Genomic DNA, 17,878 nt, shown 5'->3' with positions numbered 1-17,878 from the left:
ATTTTTAATTAATAATTAACTTAATTAATATTTAATTAATAATTAACTTAAATATTTTTCCGTCTTAAGTATCATATGTGTGAAGTAGAAAGTCACTCATATAAATACATGCTAGTCAGAAATCAAGTACTGTATTGTAGTAATTATATATTTTTACTGCAAAGAAATTGTATATTATACGTAGCTTAAAAAGTAAGCACATGTCTACTGATTAATTTCATTCTTAGGATTATTTTTTAGTTTGAAAGAATTTTGGACCAAGTATTCGTTAATCTAAACGAAAATTAAGAGAAAAATATTATCATATTTTATATTGATATAACTTTCAAGAGTAATAGCATAATAAGAGCAGATAAAATAATAAATAAGCATAGCTCTATTCTACAATTGAATGAATTTTGAATGATGGAACATCTTTAATTGGTTTATCTTTTGTAATGAAGATGCTCGAGTCAGTAATCGTATTTTTCTATACATTTAATGAATTTTATTATTCTATTCGTTCTTATTACAAGTCTTGATTACACGATACTAAAAAATTGCAACATTTTTATAGCTGTCTTTGTTTTGTGAGCGTTTCGTAGTTTTATTTAAAATAAACACGTCAAGTATAATATAAAATATTTTACATGGTATATTTATAAAATAAATTACATGTGCTAGTTTTTAAGCTCAAAAAACCATATCTACAAATTTACGAATAATGCATATTGATTAGTTATATATAATTGCATATATATAATTAATTAATATGTATATGCATACATATATATATAAAAACTTAGAAATAAGTCTCAAAGGGTATTATCATTGCTCTATTCATAATCGTTGTACATAGTTTTGATGTAGCCTTAGCATATTAAATCTTTTATTTTGTGATTCGAGAATATAGACATCGTAAAGCGAATTTCAATTGTACATATTATGTATCACGACGAAATGCGCTCAAAATATCTTCAAACAATTTTATAAATAATTAAAATAATAGCGATTTAGTTACTCTGTGAGTACATTTTATAAAATATTGGAATAAGTACTTAATTCGATTTAAGAATATACAATTTTAAAATTGTATATGTATAATATAGAAGACACTTCGTATACTTTTAATTTTATTATTTTCGTTCATGTTTTACACCGCTTTATCACTTGTAATAATACAAAACTATCAGAAATTAAGACTGGCTGTTTTTTTATTTCGTATGTTATTGATGATGAAAAAAACTAAATTATTTCATGTTTAAAGAAATTGCCAACTTTTATCTGAAAAATTAGTTATTTTAAATAATCTTATTTGGCCTGCAGTAATGTATATTTATAATTAAAGAAAGAGATTAGATAATAGAATCACAATCGAAAAGCGAGCAAAATCTATTTTTTCTGTGGTAATCTGTTCTACAATAAAATTTGCTCCGTGTTTTAATAATACGAAGGAAGTGTCAACACCTGTTGGTGCTGTCGCATTGCATGTCCGTTCTACGAAAAAGAAATAATATTTAGAGAAATGTTATATAAGAAAAAAAAAGAATCGTCCATCAAAAAAAATTAATTTTTCTCTTTTTATATGAAACAGAGTCTTAAAAAGGTGTATACTGATGGCAAAATTTTACGTAACTTGTAAGTTTTCCTTTGCGAAACTTATATAGTTACATAGGTATAAATTTAAACTTTATTCTTTAAGTTATTTACAACGAAATAAGTAAAATGCTTAAAAAGTGTGTTATTGGGAAGAAAAACAGATTCATATAAATATGGATATTCTAAAATGTTAAAATAAATTTTATTATTTGCTATTTGTATACACTTTTTACTTATATCTTATATAGAAAAAATTCACGGTATAATCTGTAGAACAGGTCTTGTATTTTAAAACACTTTCAAATGACTTATGAGACTTTAACTTTGTTATCGAGAGATTGAAAAGTATATAAAAGCCATCTTATTTTCTGAAATCAATATAAATGAAATTGTGTGTGTATGTATCACTAGGCCATCCCGTCAGATCGTAAGAAAAGTAATAAAGTATAATAAGTAACGGAGCTTATGTATTAAATCGTCGAACGCATTTCATGAAGAAGGTTATTCACTTCGAACTTTTATAATCACGATAAAAAGGTAAGGGGAGAAGAGGTCAAACGAATTAATTAAATTATTATAGTGCGCCATAAATAAATTATTAAAACTCGTACAGTTTGTAGTAGCTGAACTCATTGATTTACTAAGAAAGTAGAAGAAATAAAGAACTTAAAAAATGATTTTGTGTTATTATTTCTGCAACCTCTCTGGATAAACATCAAAGTTGTAAGTAATGCAAACGAATGATAAAGAATCTTTGAATATCAACTCGAAAAATTCAATGATTTTATGAATTTTTTTAAAAGTAACATTTACTAAATACGCCTTAATTTTGCTTATGTATTTTTACAAAGAATTCAACAATAAACAATCTTAGAAGAATATTAATTACCAATTGATTTAGAAAACATACGAAGCTCTGTACAATGACGTGCAACACTGAAAAAAAATTGACGTGCACGAACTTAAGTTTAATTTGTAAAATTTTATTAATAAATTTTATTATCTATATATATAGTCGAGAAATGATATATAATCATAGAAAGTCTTACAGCAATATGTTTTATTAGACCGTAAAAAAACATGCTTAAATTTATAAAATATAACGTAATAAATCATGATTATAATACTGCTTGATAAGTCAATTATCAAGATATTTATATCGAATGTTTTGTGATAATCGATAATGTTTTTAACCGAGTTTTTGTATTTTATCAATGATAAAAATGACCAAAATTAAAGACAAAAAAGTTGTTAATAAGAAAATAAATTTTTCATACGAGTGTAAATAAATAAACATGTGGTGAATTTGATATATTCAACAATACGTTTTACTTTATTAATGATATAATATTCATCACGGTAACATTGACAATGTTAATCTATATAGGTCCAATCTTTATTTCCCCAACATTAACTATATTTTTATTACAGATATACTTCACAAAAATACAATTTTAATTATTTCTTATTTTTATAAGAGTAGTATGAGTAATAAAAATATCGTTTCACAAATATTCGATTCCGTATATTCGTTAATGTAACATGAATAATTCTTTTATTAAATAACTTTTTTGTCATCACAGTTTTTATCTTTTCTAATGCACAACGCTTGAAATAAAACAATTTACAAGGTTACTTAGAGAAAATGCTTATTTATCTAAATATATGTGTATAAGCATATTAAAATAATATGTATGTGTGTAATGAAAGCGTAATTTTAAATAAATTACTCTTATTTGTATGGAAACAATTTAACAGTGCATAAAGTTCTGCTACTTATATACTTCTCTTTGTTTTCTGGCATAAAAGTTATAATCTGTAATTTTACATCTCTGTACAAAAATAAATAATAGCATTTCAACAAGTCGAAGACAAAATATGTACTTATACACATTTTGATCGTTCTATTTGTCTAAATTGTAAGTTTCTCTTAGATTAACATTTTTTCTTAATAGCAAATGCGATGGCTTCGCGTATATATCGAATAAGCAACCAGAGCGCAAACTGGAAAAAATATGTTAAGCATATGAGAGGATACGCGCATATTATCGGTTACATCAATTATTACATTGGTGTTCTATATAATCGTCGATATTACATGTTGTGTCTCCTATTATCGAAACTGAATCACGTTATAATCTTACTTAGTTGTGCAGAAAGATATAGTATATTGTTGATGATTCATCAAAATTACTCAATATTTACGGCCATAAGATATATGTTTATAATATCAAAATAATTTGTTTCAAAAAAGTAATGTGTTTATTTCAAATATTTTTTCGGCACTTTATTATTATATAATTTATTTATATATTTTTAAATATTTGTACGAATGCAAATTAAATAAGAATTAGAATATAATTATAAATTACGTATAAAGCTATAATTTTATAACTATATTATATTTATACATAAAAAATCACGAAAGATAGTCGAAAACGAAGAAAAGTCTTACAACAATGTATAACATAAATTATAGAGCATATAATTAAACAAATATGTCACTGGAAGAACTTAATCCTAAAATGTAAATTTTTATTACTATATTATTACTACATTATTAAATGTATTAACGAAATAAAATACGCAAAACTTGAACTTTTAAATCCGTATTTTTCACTTTTCCATAATCTGAAAATGTCATATGCACTAAATTGATTAATAAAATCAATGGCACTTGCATTGTAAAGCTCACATACAATGTATTTATACACATATATGTATGTGTACAAAATATATTAAAAAAGGTTAATAAATGATTAGAAATTTTTTTTATGAGAATATCAAATTCTTTAAAATTACAAAATCGAAATATTTCGTTATGTTAAACAAATCATTAATAGAAGTGTTAACTGTTAATTAATAAATTAAGAAACGCTGCTATTTAAAACTTATATCTATTATTATTTATACATTCGAAAGAATAATTTGTAAATTTATTTATAAAATTAAACAAGAAGTAATTATTATTACGAAATTAATTATTAAATTCTAATTTTGATGTAAAATCCTGTAACAATTATTTTATATGTACCTTTTTTAAGATATTTTATATATACAAATACACACATAATGTCCTCAAAACTTTGTACATCACACATTACATATTATCAATAATTTTCTCTTCTCCTCCCTCTCTAGCTCAAGAAAATTTCATATATTTTCGTAATCAAATATATCTAGAAACAACAATTAAAATGTATTAAAATATTCGATATCGAGAGATTATTTCTTGCGAACTTTTAATTTATCTTAATTCAACATTGGAACTATTTTATATTTTTATGACTAAAATTATTTAAATAAATAAAACTAGCAACACAGAGAGACAGAAAAAGTAATATTTAAGAAAAAAAAATTTTTTTTAATGCTATATTAAATTATGTATACGTATATGGAAATTTAATATAGCATTTTAAAAATTTTCAATTTTTCTTCTAAAAAAAAATATATACACATCTCTTTTGCAAGAAGATATGATAAAAACATAAATTTTTGTAATTCACACAAATATAAATGTAAATATATTTTCTATTCTCTTAAATTTACTAAGAATCTTTCTTAAGAAACATAACATAAGGAATAAAAATATAAAATTTATCTCTCTTCAAAAAAATTAATGACGTGTCCGAAATATTTATGTATAGAAAATGTACAAAAAAGTTACAACTCAGAAAAATCATATTAATAAATAATGAGAACATTTGTTTAATTAATGCATATATTTTTCCTGTTCTTAAAAAGATCCTTCCAAATCACATAATTAAAAAAACAGAACAGTATTTTTTACTGTAAAAAATATTTACTTTTAATGGAATACTCTAAGTACGCATGTATATACGTACACATGTACTCTCGGAAAATATAGTTATAACTTGAGGTTTGTACAAACAAAATTAAATTGGATTTAAACAATTCATTCAAGGTGTAAATTATTAATATCTTACTCTAACTTCCATTTTTTTTCTAACTAATACAATTTAATGTATTAATATTAAACTTTTTTTCTTAAATATTAACACATTATCGTGATTTGTACAGAGATAATTACTCTTATACCGCTGTCTTATCCTCTTTGGTCAACCTTACGTTTAAATAATTAACGTAAACGATTAATATTAAATAATTGCTAAAAATAATAACTATATTAATATATAAAAACTACAGATTAAAACTACAAATTAAAAAAAACGAAATGAATATACTCTTCTCAAATCATGACTATCTTTCTAGACCTTTCATGGACTATATTTATGCAGACTAGACTCTAGGGCTAATTTTTAGAGTAATGAAAATCTATTTTCATTTAATATATTTTATCTTAAGTTATAGAATAATCCAGTTTCACAACAACAACCGTTTTTAATATTAACAATTAAAATTTATAGCCTTATTATGATGGAGATCAACGTTACTGAATATGCAGTTTTGAATAAAATAAAAGCTTCCTTTCTTTTTTCATTTTATATAATTTTTAATCGCAGAATCTAAAAAGCAGTCTTTCGAAATAAGCGTGCATGTTTTTATCTTCAATATAAAGTCAGAATACATGACTTCCCTTGAGAAAGACATACATAAAGATATTTTTTTTAAATTTAATTTGATTTAATAGAGATATAATAAAATTAACATAATTATCTTTTCGTATATAAGTACAAAGGGCCATTTCACAGGCACTAATATATAAGACATAAGAGAATATTCTAATGAAATAAAATGCATTTTTTTGTAAAATGCATTAATTAACACTTCACAATACTGCTTGTATAAGTAATTACATCTAAAAAAGTTCAAAGTTAAAAATTAGATAAAATGTAAAGACTTTAATAATTCTCTAATAATATTTCCAAGTATCATATCAACTGCATTTAAAAAATTTGATTATTTTTATTTAATAAAACAAAAATTTATGAATATTTGCAATATAGATTAGAAGTAAAAATACAAACTATTATATAGAAAAGGCACGATGTAAAAAAAAACTGTATGTGTGTTTAAAAAAATATATAAATATATCCTATTTATATAATCAAGAACAAAAATTGAAGTTAAAAATGTATACGCTAATATTAAGACCATAATACATGTAAAACTTAATTTCATTAGTATTAATATGCAATTAAAAATTGTATACATTATCTCAAAATGATTTTTATGCCAAATTCTTTAGAAATTTAATTTAAAGGTTTGATTTTTAAGAACATTTTACCTCAATTATTAATAATGTTAAGATATTTATGATTTTAAATTTAACCAAAACATTAATAGTACATATTATATATACAAAGTTTAAATCAAATGAAATTGAGATATTGAGACTTTATTATATGTTATATCAGTATTGAATATTGTAAGAACATTATATATTTAATTGCAATGCTGTATAATGAAGAATTCATTACGCGAGATAAAATTTTACTAATCAAATCCATACTGAATCATAAACTTGTGTGGTTTAAACAAAGAAACTAAAAAAAACTGTTACGTATAATCTTGAATTAGACCTCATTAGACCTCATATTTAAACCCTTTAATTAAATGTAAAGCTGTATAGAAAGCTCGTTATATGAATACTAAATACTAAAATAGTTTGCGGAAGTCATAGAAATCGTGATACATAATATAATTATTCATTTCATAGCTTTTTCATCAACAGGTGAACAGGATATCTCTCCCTACTACTTCTTGGTGTTATTCCTGTACTAGTCTGTGCCGTTTGAGAATGTAATAGCATCCTACATAATTTATCAACCTCTTCGTCACTCGAGCTAAATCTATTCAAATGTCTATCATTAGTAGAACTTTGAGAATCATCACAATTCTCAATGTCAAATCTTAATCGCGTTTCTATATGTACAGGGCTAGATGCTCTGGTAGCAGGCGCGGTCCTGCTACGAGATTCAACATTTCTCAAGGGAATTTTACTAAGACCCTGATTATGATTCACATCCAAAGTTGAAAAGTATCCTTTTACAGCACGACGTACCGTGGTATGATCCTCCAGACTATGACGTTTTACAAGCTGCTTCGTTTCTTTAGTATCAGGAAGCTTCAAACTGAAATTGGTGGAATGCCGTTTAGTTCGATCCAGAGTGCATTTAGAGTTAGTGAATTTTAACTTGTCTTTATCCAGTATCAAAGAATTTCTTTTAAATTTTTCGTCTAAAGATCTTTCTTGGTTAGCATCCCACCCGAATCTACTTCTTCCATGCGGGGCGGAATATCTTTTAGTCCTCGCATCTGTCTTAGACAAGTGTTGATCGCTTTCCTTCACTATATTACGTTGCCGCAAGCCTTCTTCGTAGTCTATTGAAACCGATATGCTTCTCGATGATTCACTCTCACTTGTCCTACGTTTCATGCAATCTTCGTATTCAACGGAGGAATGTCTCTTAAACTTTCCTTTATCAAAATTCATGCTACTTCGTCTAGGTCGAATAGTAGTATTTAATTGCCTCCTTGTAGCGATAAAATCTTGCAAATGCGGAATTTTTGATGTACTTTGAGAAATGGAGAATTGAGTGGGTATCCTGATACCTGTGTCTACCAAGAATTCATCGTCTGACTGCATCATGGATATCTCTGGCATGGAACTAAAAGCCCAACAGGAATTAAAATGAGCTGCGTTTGTTAATGCTTTTAAAGCGGCAAAGTTTGGCGCTCGATCATTGCCACTAATGTTAGTAGAAAATTCATGCGGATAATCCCGTGTTAGTAGAGAATGCTGCTGCGGCTCTTGCTTATTATCTCTTACAAGCGACAGAAAAAAAGATTTTGTAAAGGCGGAAGGACTATATTCGTTCGTTTGGACTGAATGCTTTCTAAAGTTTGTGTGATCGTTGTCAGTATCGTAATATGAACGGCATTGGGAATCACTTTCGTATTCTTGTTCACAAGCATCCGGCAATGTCAAGAGAGCCTGGAATACTGTTAACTTGGAGCAGTTACATTGCGGTTTAGGCGTAATATAATCATTAGACGATCCATTCACAAAGTTAAAATGCGATGAATTAGTATGTGAATTGAAATGCCCTATTTTTTCCCATGGATGTGTTAGTTGAATTCTGTTAAATACAAAGCAAATATAACTTATAACTAGATTGTTTAACAAAACTCTAATTCGCGCATATTTTAGTACGTATTAATAAAAAATTTTTAAATAACAAATAATGTAACCAAGTATATTTACATAATTATCCATAATATTCATTAATTCCAAAATTTTATTATGAGTTTAAGTTTATAAAACTAATTATGTTATTCTTAAACATGCATTAGTTTTATATTCTTCTGATTATTTTTTTATCAAGTTAAATTCTCCTTACCTCGTTTTTAAGCTTTCGATTACTTGACGCGAGGATGCAGTTCCATCTGCAAAATATCATAATTTTAGCTTAGATAATTAAAAGTTTATTAATATCTTTATTACTGTCGACATATTTGTCTTATTAAACTTTTTTTCTTATTTAACTTTAATTTTGATTAGCATTAATTAAAATCCGATTAATCAAACTCTCTTCAATCGTTTATAAAAATTAAAAATTTGTACTTTGGAAAATGGCTTGGACTTGCAAAAAAGACAGACGACAGGATTACTTGGATAAGAATTTCCGCTTCTCAACTTCTGTTATCATTGAATAATATAAGTTGCTTACATTTAATTAGTAACGATTTTGTTTCATGTAATTCTTCCGTATTTTTCATTAGCTCACCTTTTGATTGTGATCTGAAACACAAATTTATATAGCTTTAATAGAAGATAACAATAATAATAATTTGATAACATTTTATGTTATTATTTAATAAATTAATATATATAATTTAAAATAAACTTACAATCCTCTTGTAGAACTATCAGTTCCTGCTCTTGTCCAACCTAAACAAATATTATTTAATTATTATTTAAATTCTTGGCTAATATTCATTTCCTTTTAATTAAAAAATTTTTAACACGTGAAAGTTAAAGAGTTCTGACTACTTGTTGCTATTAAATAACGAAAAAATATATATATAATCATATAAAATACATTCTATGTTTAAAATATATTATATAATATATGTTGAGCACATGACACAATTTCGTAATTAATTAAGACTTCCTATGTAGTCGTAGATATATTATCTAAACAAATAAATTTTTTCGCTCAATAATAATGTTTAACAAATAAAGATGACACACATCGCTATTATATATATATATATATATATATATATATATATATATATATATATATATATATATATATATATATATTACACACGCACACATATATTTACCTTTCTTTACTACAGTTCCACCAGTTGGTTTTCCTGTAACTATACCCGACAACTTCTTTTCTTCTTCCAACTTTTTAGCATCTTCCACATCTTGTCTTGTAAGTTTCGTTGTTAACTGCACAAAAAAATAGTATTCAGAGAAATATTTTTCATATAACTTGTATATTTTTAAATTACTTACACTTTGATCTTCATATTTGACATCCATTTCGTCTAATTTTTGTGTAACACTTTTTAAAATAAATAATACATCTTTATCCTTTTCATTGTTTACCAAGTGTCTCACTACCGTCTCCAATGATGTTAGCAATTTCTTATCGGTTGGCATCCACAACTGATTTTTCAGTTGTGGCAGTAAGGATACTACTTTCATTCTTATATTAGCTACTGGATCTTCAGCCAAATTCAACAAAACATTAAAAAAATGTTCCTTGAAATATGTAGAAGAAAAAATTTCCAACGCTTCGACCATCATACGAACGAACATCATTCTCACGTAACAGTCAGAACTATTAGCTAAATCTGTAAAGATTTTACTACGCAATTCTGCTCTTTGCATAGATTTCATATTATATCGTAGAAGGAGAAGAAAAAGTGTTCCTGCAGCAAGACGTACTGGTATTGGCCGCTAAAATTGTAGAATTAAATTCACATGTTTAACAAGAATGTAAAGCATGTTTTGAAGAATAAAATATTTTAGACTTACAGCATGTAAAATTCTGGAAAAAGCCATAGGAATAAAGTATGAATATATAAAATCACTAGGAAAACATTTAGGTAAAATTTCTAGTTGTGTGTGCATTAATGATGCCAGTCTCCAATTATGTGTACCTGCAACTTCAGCTTCACATTTTAACAAAGCTTTTCCTATTTCCATTAAAGAAGAATCCTATAATGAATAATATATCTTAAGAACATAATTCTTCTGAATTACAAAGTATATGTAATAAAATTAAATTACCATTTTATCTGTTCCAATAGTTTGGCTTTCGACTAAACATTCTAACGTTAATCCTATATGGGGAATTAAACCTTGAAGCACTTCCTCGGAATCATCTTTTAGCAATTTTATTAAATTTCCCTTTATTCGTGCACTTTTTTGTCCTAGAACCTTTGCCACCTACAAATAATTGTTTCATTATATATACAAATATTATTATTTAATAAATAAATATTCATTAAAGCTCCTGACTACTCAGCCAAGAACTCCGTGTTGATGGTAGCGACACCGAATTAGACGGTGGCCTAGCAAAACTGTACTTATACACGCAAATGCAAGCTCATGTCCGTGTGCTCATCTTTCGGGTAGAAGGGGAGCACACAGCATGGGTTCATGCTTGTGTGTGTGTGTGTATAGCGCCTCGCCATGGTAAAAGGCTGAACTAATAGGCGTGGAAAAGTGATGTTTTGACCAGTTTTGACGACAAAATTTTTCTTGCGTGCCATTTCGTCAATATTTGCTTATTTGTGAAAATGTTACTTTCCTCGTACTCGTAAAAGTCCTAAAAATTGGCGGAAACTGCAGTTATCGTGAAATTTTATACGTATATTTCACTCGTTTCATCAGCTGTTAAACTGTGTGATTCTGTCCGAGTATAGGCTCACTTTACGTGCCTTTTACGACCATTTACTGACTATCAGAGGAGGAAAGAATAGTTTCCGCCAATTTTCACAAGTGTTTTTGAGCGATCTCGCCTTTTAAATTTATCCAAATTGTCTTTATTAAAAAATGGGTATTCAGGAGCCTTAAGAGTATAATATTTAAAATCTTACTTCATGAATCCCACACGCAACGGTTTTCCGCACCATATAATAATGATCACTTGCCAGTGCATTAAAAGTTCCAAGTATCGCATTTACATCTTCTGGAGAGTTTGATACAAAAATGAACATTGCTGGCAAATTAAATGCACAATGCCTTCTACATTCAACATATCGTTCATCCTGTCTAGACACAATACTACGTTTGCCGTTAATCTAAAAGATAAAATATTGTATTAATATTGAATATGTTAAGAGACTAATTTTTTTTAAATAGTTAAATAATATAAGAAAATTTATAAATTATTTTCAACATATACTTTAACTAAATATTGTACATAAATATATTGTAAGGGTCTAGAAAAAATATTTAATACATATATATCCATACTTAGTTTAATAATTTATATAAAAAAACTTATAATATATATACTTACAAACGTAAAATGTGATTTCTCTTTCTTCAGCGATGGTACTCCCATTTGTGCAAGCTGTTGAAAGTATTTTATAAACCATGCTTTCTCTGACATTGATAAACATTCTGAAATAACACATATTTTTATTATTTAAGATCGCACTGTTATCAAGATAAAAGGATGCTTCTTACTTTCTAGGCCAAGTACAAGTTTTCCCAATTCTTGTGCTATTATACACATTACATCATTATCATTCGATTTAGCTGCATTTTCACATAGCTTCTTAACAAGAGGAGCTATTATATTTTTTATTGTATCTGTGTAAAAATAATTTATGTTTAAATTATTTTTTATTGTTCAATGTATGCCTGTTTAATAATTATATTACTGCATCTATGTATATATAATATTTGTTCTTTTTATTAAAAAATCTAAAAAATAGTTTTAAAATATATAATTACTAACCTTCCTGAAAATGAGGTAGTAAATAGACTATTGTCTGTACAGAGGCGTATCTTACACTGCTTTCTTCGTCACTTGCTAATTCTACAAGAGATGGTAGCAAAGCAGGTTTTATAGATTCAGCAACAAGACCTTCTGCAACAAAACGCAACTGCAAACAGATACTAGCTCGCACTTCACTGTTTACATCCTGACAAAGAGAGTGCACTGTTGGTAAAACTTCCTTCTGTATCCTAAAATTTTAATAATAGTTATTTATTTAGAATTTGTAAGTAATGAATTAAAAATTATTTAAATGTTTTATGTAATTTTTAGCTTTAATGTTCTTTTGCATCTCACACACAAACAAATATAATATTATTGATAATTGTTTGGCCAGTATGATCTAATTTAGTTTTGCTAAACATTGCTGTGAATAAACTTTTAATAAATTATTATACACAATAAGATTTTACTACATATAAGAACCATAAAAATGATTATATATTTGAACATACATTGCAGAATCAAATCTTGTACAAATCTTTCCCAACAACCTGCTGCACGTTATCCTGGAGTAGATAGGTTGTGACAATTGTCCTTTACTTATAGTCAATGGAAGAATCTGTATGTGAGAGTGTTCTTGTTACCATCCATCCAAAAGTGCTATGCAGTGCTATGTTGTTACATTTACAGTAATTTAATATCTTAAATATTGATCTATAGTATATATATTTTTTTAAAGTTTCATTAGCAAACGCACATGAATGTAATTTATTTATATATTAGTTTCTTTCTAAATTTAATTTTTGTTGATATATACTAAATAAATGAATCCACTTCTTGACTGTAAAGTTGAAATGTAATAGATACCACTACTAAATAAATGAAAGAATATTTCCTTTTTTCATCTGTTTAAATAAAATATTACACATATCAATGTTTTTAATTGCCTATACAAACCTGTGCTCTTATGACTTCTACCGGCAGTAATTCTATCACATCCAGTAAGGTCTCCAACCATGCATGACAGATAACTTTAACATTAACACATACAACAGACGTTAGAGACAATTGTAGCGATAAACAGTACAAAAATAATATTTAAAGTAAATTTCAACTATAAAATATTGTATTCTCTAAAGTAATAATTATTTTAATTAATAAATAAATGTTTACCTGGGTCACGACTCTCTAAAGAATTTAATATGCTTTGAAGGAATGTCTGACTAAAAACATTATGGCTGACAAGCTTCTGCTCTAAAATTGTTTTGAATGTTGCTGATGCTGCTATGTGAAACTCAGTTGATGCAGTAGCCAGAGACTGCTGCATCTTAGGTACCACTCGAGACATACATGATTGTGTATCAGTAGCTAAAAGACTTGGTAGACTTTGAATAACACTAAGTTTCTGAATTTCATCTCCCTTCCTGAAAAAAAAATTGACATCTGTAGCCTTTGTGTTTTTGACACACTTATAAAAGGCTATGCAAAATTATTTAAATATATTGCCAATAATTTACATAATTGATAAATCTGTTATATTCTTAAATACATCTTCTTATATTTAAAAACAAAAAATGCATGTACACACATTAGAAGATAATAGATTGTATTTTAAATGTATATATAAAAAGAATAATGTTCTTATACTTTGAAAATACACAGATTTATTCATTCTTGATTTGATTGTGTAAAAATGCAGGAAAAAATTAATTTTTTACAATTAGATATTACTGATATAATTCATAATTATTAATCAAAATGCTTATAAATTTATTTCAGAAAAAATGAATAACTAATACACTTTCACAAACATATGCATATAATATAAAATAATATAAAAATCAGACTACACATATCAATTGCAATATTTTATTAATATTTTTTTTAATTGTATCATGATTAAATCTGAATTAGCAAAAAAGGAAAGCAAGTGACCAAATTTGCTAATAGATAACACAGTGAATCATTACATTCTTGTAGTATGTCCATTTAAAATCTTTGTCTTATACTGTGTCTTACTGGGAAGTAACTACTACAAATAGAAACCTAACAATGTTTTTTCATTTAGTAACATAAGAGTTAACATAGACATTAGTCTACCTTTCTTAATATTAAATAAATATAGCAAACATAGAATGATACTTGTGTTACTAAAAGTAATTTCTAGTAAAAAAAACATAGATGACACAATGTAATACAATAAATCATTACATCTTTGTTGATTGCTAATGTTAAAAATGATCATACTTATACTCGGTACTTTCCAGCAAGTGGCATCTTATAAGACAGTGATCATTTTATGTTTAAAGTCATGTTCAAATTTTTACTCGAGTACTCTCTAGGTGTCACATCATCCTTGACTAACGTTTTGATAAATAATAAAGATAGAGTGATAGCTGGGTGTCACTTAGGTAGGAATCTGGACCAAAGATAAGTTAGCAAACAACAAGGATATAATAATGTACACTATGTCATCTATGTCTCTTGATAGAAATCACCTCAACGACACAAAGATCATTTTTATCTTTCTTGACATTCAATGAATAACAGAGACAGGACAAAAATAGACGCTTGTGTATACTTGCGTTATCAAAAGGAAAGTAGCCAATAATAAAAATTGTCTACTATTTTTTCGGTGTGTACGGTTAACCTAATCTCCTGGAGGTTTCGCGAACCTTTCACGATCCTGACATCCCTCGCGCGTGGAATGTCGTCTTTAAAGGACTATAATTAGCGCCCTGAACTATATGACAGGACAGTGCGCTGCTCCTTGAACGACCGCATGGCTATTTTTAGAAGTGCGCGCGCGGGATGAGAAGGGTAACAAAACTAGAATCCCCCCGGCAAGGGGATGAACTCTTGATCGACCTTACGCGACGCAACACACTACGTGACCGTGACATGCTGTGCGACAGGGGAAGACGCATCCGGGTACTCACGGATCGGACGCGATCTCGTACGGGGCTTCATCTCCCTCTTGCAGCATTTTCGAGGCGCATCTTACTCAATGACTCCGTCGCAACCAGCGAGAGCGGCGGGATCGATCAATCGCGGTCGGGGGATGTACCTCACGCGAATGGCACGCGCGTACGCGCTCCCATGACACAAATGACACAATACGCGAGCGCGCGGAGAAAACGACGACCACGTGCAACCCGCAAGAACGTGAATGACAACTGAACGGCGAGCAAGGTGTGCGTATCTGGTCTCCGCGTCTCTATCGATCACATCCAAATTGCGACCGTGCCACCCGTAATTTGACAGTCCAACGTTGTCCAACACTCGGGGAACACTTCGGACACGATCACTGACGGACTGAGCGCGCACACACGAATACGCAACAAACGCGGCCCACGTACCAACTGGATCTCTGCCGAGAAGAGACGCGCGCACGTCGTCGTGTGACGCATCTCTCGGCGGATGCACACGGCTAGTACACGGCCGAGGGCGCTGGTTGCGTAACTCGTTGGCGCGACACAAAAGATGATTTAACGATCGCGTCATCCGGCAATCCGATGCGCCGGCCCCGACGCATCGGGAAAAAGAATCTACGCACAAATCGATCGAGTGTTCCCCGAACGGTGGAGATACTCGCGGACGCGGTGACATTGAAAAGATCGTCCATGTCGTCTTGCGATCGTTACGAAGTCGTTTTTGCATTATTATTTGTAGGAGGAACATTCAAACGTTCAGTTTGAAAACGCATATAATTATTTAATTATTAAGAATATTATAGTTTTTTTTCCACGGATTTATTAATCAATTCTTAAGAGCTTGGAATATCTTCCTCTCATTTCTAATTTTGAATAGAAATTGTTGAAACAATCGCACTTTACCGTTTATATAGTTTCTTATCTTTATTCCTTATGAATATAGTATTTTTATCTGCATAATAAAGATTTTAAAATAAAATTGTGGCACATCATAAGATTAAGTGTTTATAAATGTAAACTATAAAGCTTTCAATCATTTCTTGCAGATTTATAGAGATTTAATGCTTTTACTAAACAACCCGATTGTAAATTATCGCATAAATACATCATTACCTACATTGAAGAAAATATCTGCTACCTTGAAAACATGCTTATGTTTGCGAGATTTAATTAACACCGTGTTGACCTTGTTTCGACAATCGCAAGCAAATTACACATTTCCGATCGAGGTTTAACAATAAGTCGGATTCGAGGCAACGCAGGTAAAACTGCTCTCGCGTGTGCAAGTTATGCGTACATAGGAAAATTTTAAGTTCATAATAATTTAATACTTAATATATTAGCAACAGTAAGAAAAGTATTGATAAGCAGAAATAGCGATTAAAAAGAATATATCACACAGATATCGATTAAAGCTTGTTTTTTGAATTAGAAAATAATCATTTGGAAACAATATAAACATTGAATTATTTGATAATATTGAATAAATTATTCGATATGTAGATTTCCTTCCAAATTAAAAAAAGAATGTATCACGCAAATACGTATCAAGATTTTATCTTTCAATTAACAAAGACTTATTTGTTAATGTTAGACAAATAGTTAATGTTAATTATTCGATAATATCGGAATTTAAGGCGTATAATTGACTTTTACACGAGGATATGAAACGCTTTATCTAAAGTTTCCTTTTAAATAAAAAATGTATTATACAAATACCAAGGCCTTTATCTTTGAATTAGTAAAGGAACATTTAAAAACATTAATGAAAATTATTCGATAATATCGGAATTTTAAGCACGTAATTTACTTACAAGAGGATATGTAGTGCTCTATCTATAGGTTTCTTTTCCAAGTTAGCGTCCAAGGAGTGCTTTCGCAACTGTTCTTCATTCTAAGTAAGGATTATTTAAATGAGGTCGGTGAAGCGTGTAATTGAATCGCATGGATGTTTGTTCAACATCAGTATCAGAGAAAAGTTTTTGAATGCTGATTATAAAGGCTGTCGGGTAAAATTAAACACACGCGTGCAAGTGAAGACAGGCGAAGGAAATGAAACCATTAATAACGTTACATACCCTCACATCGGGTAATGGTTTATCCAACTGAAGATTCACAAAGTACTCTTCTAGTTCCATGATTCTATGTCCATGTGATTTTGTCTAATTTTATATAACCTTCTAAACATCATACTTTTTAAGAACAAAAGATATATTCATGTTAAACATAATCGAAACAAGAAAAATCGTAACAAGTTAGCGTCTTGAAGGTATTACTACAGTTCTAAAATGTACTGTCAGTATTGTCTTGTTTTGTGATTCTAACGTAAGGTCAGGGAATGGAAGTAACTCGTTACTTGTAACGAAGTTACAGTTACAAGTTACTTTTTTGGTAACTTTACTGGTAACTGCGTTACTTTCTTTTTTTGGTAACTGTAACGGTAACGAGTTACATTTTTTGGGTAAC

The 17,878-nt window shown here is 28.5% G+C and overlaps 1 protein-coding gene across 1 annotated transcript; it reads right to left on the bottom strand.

Moving 5' to 3' along the window:
• Nucleotides 1–7,213: 7,213 nt before the first annotated feature.
• On the bottom strand, nucleotides 7,214–17,550 carry LOC108773805 (serine/threonine-protein phosphatase 4 regulatory subunit 4). Its single transcript, XM_018539739.1, has 17 exons — nucleotides 17,491–17,550; nucleotides 17,227–17,306; nucleotides 13,653–13,903; nucleotides 13,437–13,510; nucleotides 12,992–13,098; nucleotides 12,498–12,727; nucleotides 12,224–12,349; nucleotides 12,054–12,157; nucleotides 11,629–11,832; nucleotides 10,817–10,975; nucleotides 10,562–10,744; nucleotides 10,037–10,483; nucleotides 9,856–9,970; nucleotides 9,415–9,454; nucleotides 9,234–9,304; nucleotides 8,904–8,949; nucleotides 7,214–8,642 (listed from the first exon to the last, which is right to left on the bottom strand). The coding sequence occupies exons 1-17, from the start codon at nucleotides 17,548–17,550 to the stop codon at nucleotides 7,214–7,216; spliced, it is 3,726 nt and encodes a 1,241-aa protein (XP_018395241.1).
• Nucleotides 17,551–17,878: the final 328 nt, after the last annotated feature.

This window comes from Cyphomyrmex costatus, unplaced genomic scaffold, assembly GCF_001594065.2.
Source record: "Cyphomyrmex costatus isolate MS0001 unplaced genomic scaffold, Ccosl1.0 scaffold222, whole genome shotgun sequence".
NCBI lineage: Eukaryota > Metazoa > Arthropoda > Insecta > Hymenoptera > Formicidae > Cyphomyrmex > Cyphomyrmex costatus.
The sequence above is the reverse complement of the archived record's forward strand: the minus strand, read 5'-3'. Positions and strand labels throughout refer to the sequence as shown.

What these genes read in the sequence shown, in the direction of transcription:
- LOC108773805 (XM_018539739.1), bottom strand. Translation starts at nt 17,550, where the DNA reads ATGGAACTAGAAGAGTACTTTGTGAATCTTCAGTTGGATAAACCATTA. An exon ending in TTTAGAGAGTCGTGACCCAG is followed by an intron (nt 13,511 to 13,652) that starts GTAAACATTTAT and finishes TTAATGTTAAAG; the next exon opens with TTATCTGTCATGCATGGTTG. An exon ending in TCAAATATGAAGATCAAAGT is followed by an intron (nt 9,971 to 10,036) that starts GTAAGTAATTTA and finishes TTTTTTGTGCAG; the next exon opens with TTAACAACGAAACTTACAAG.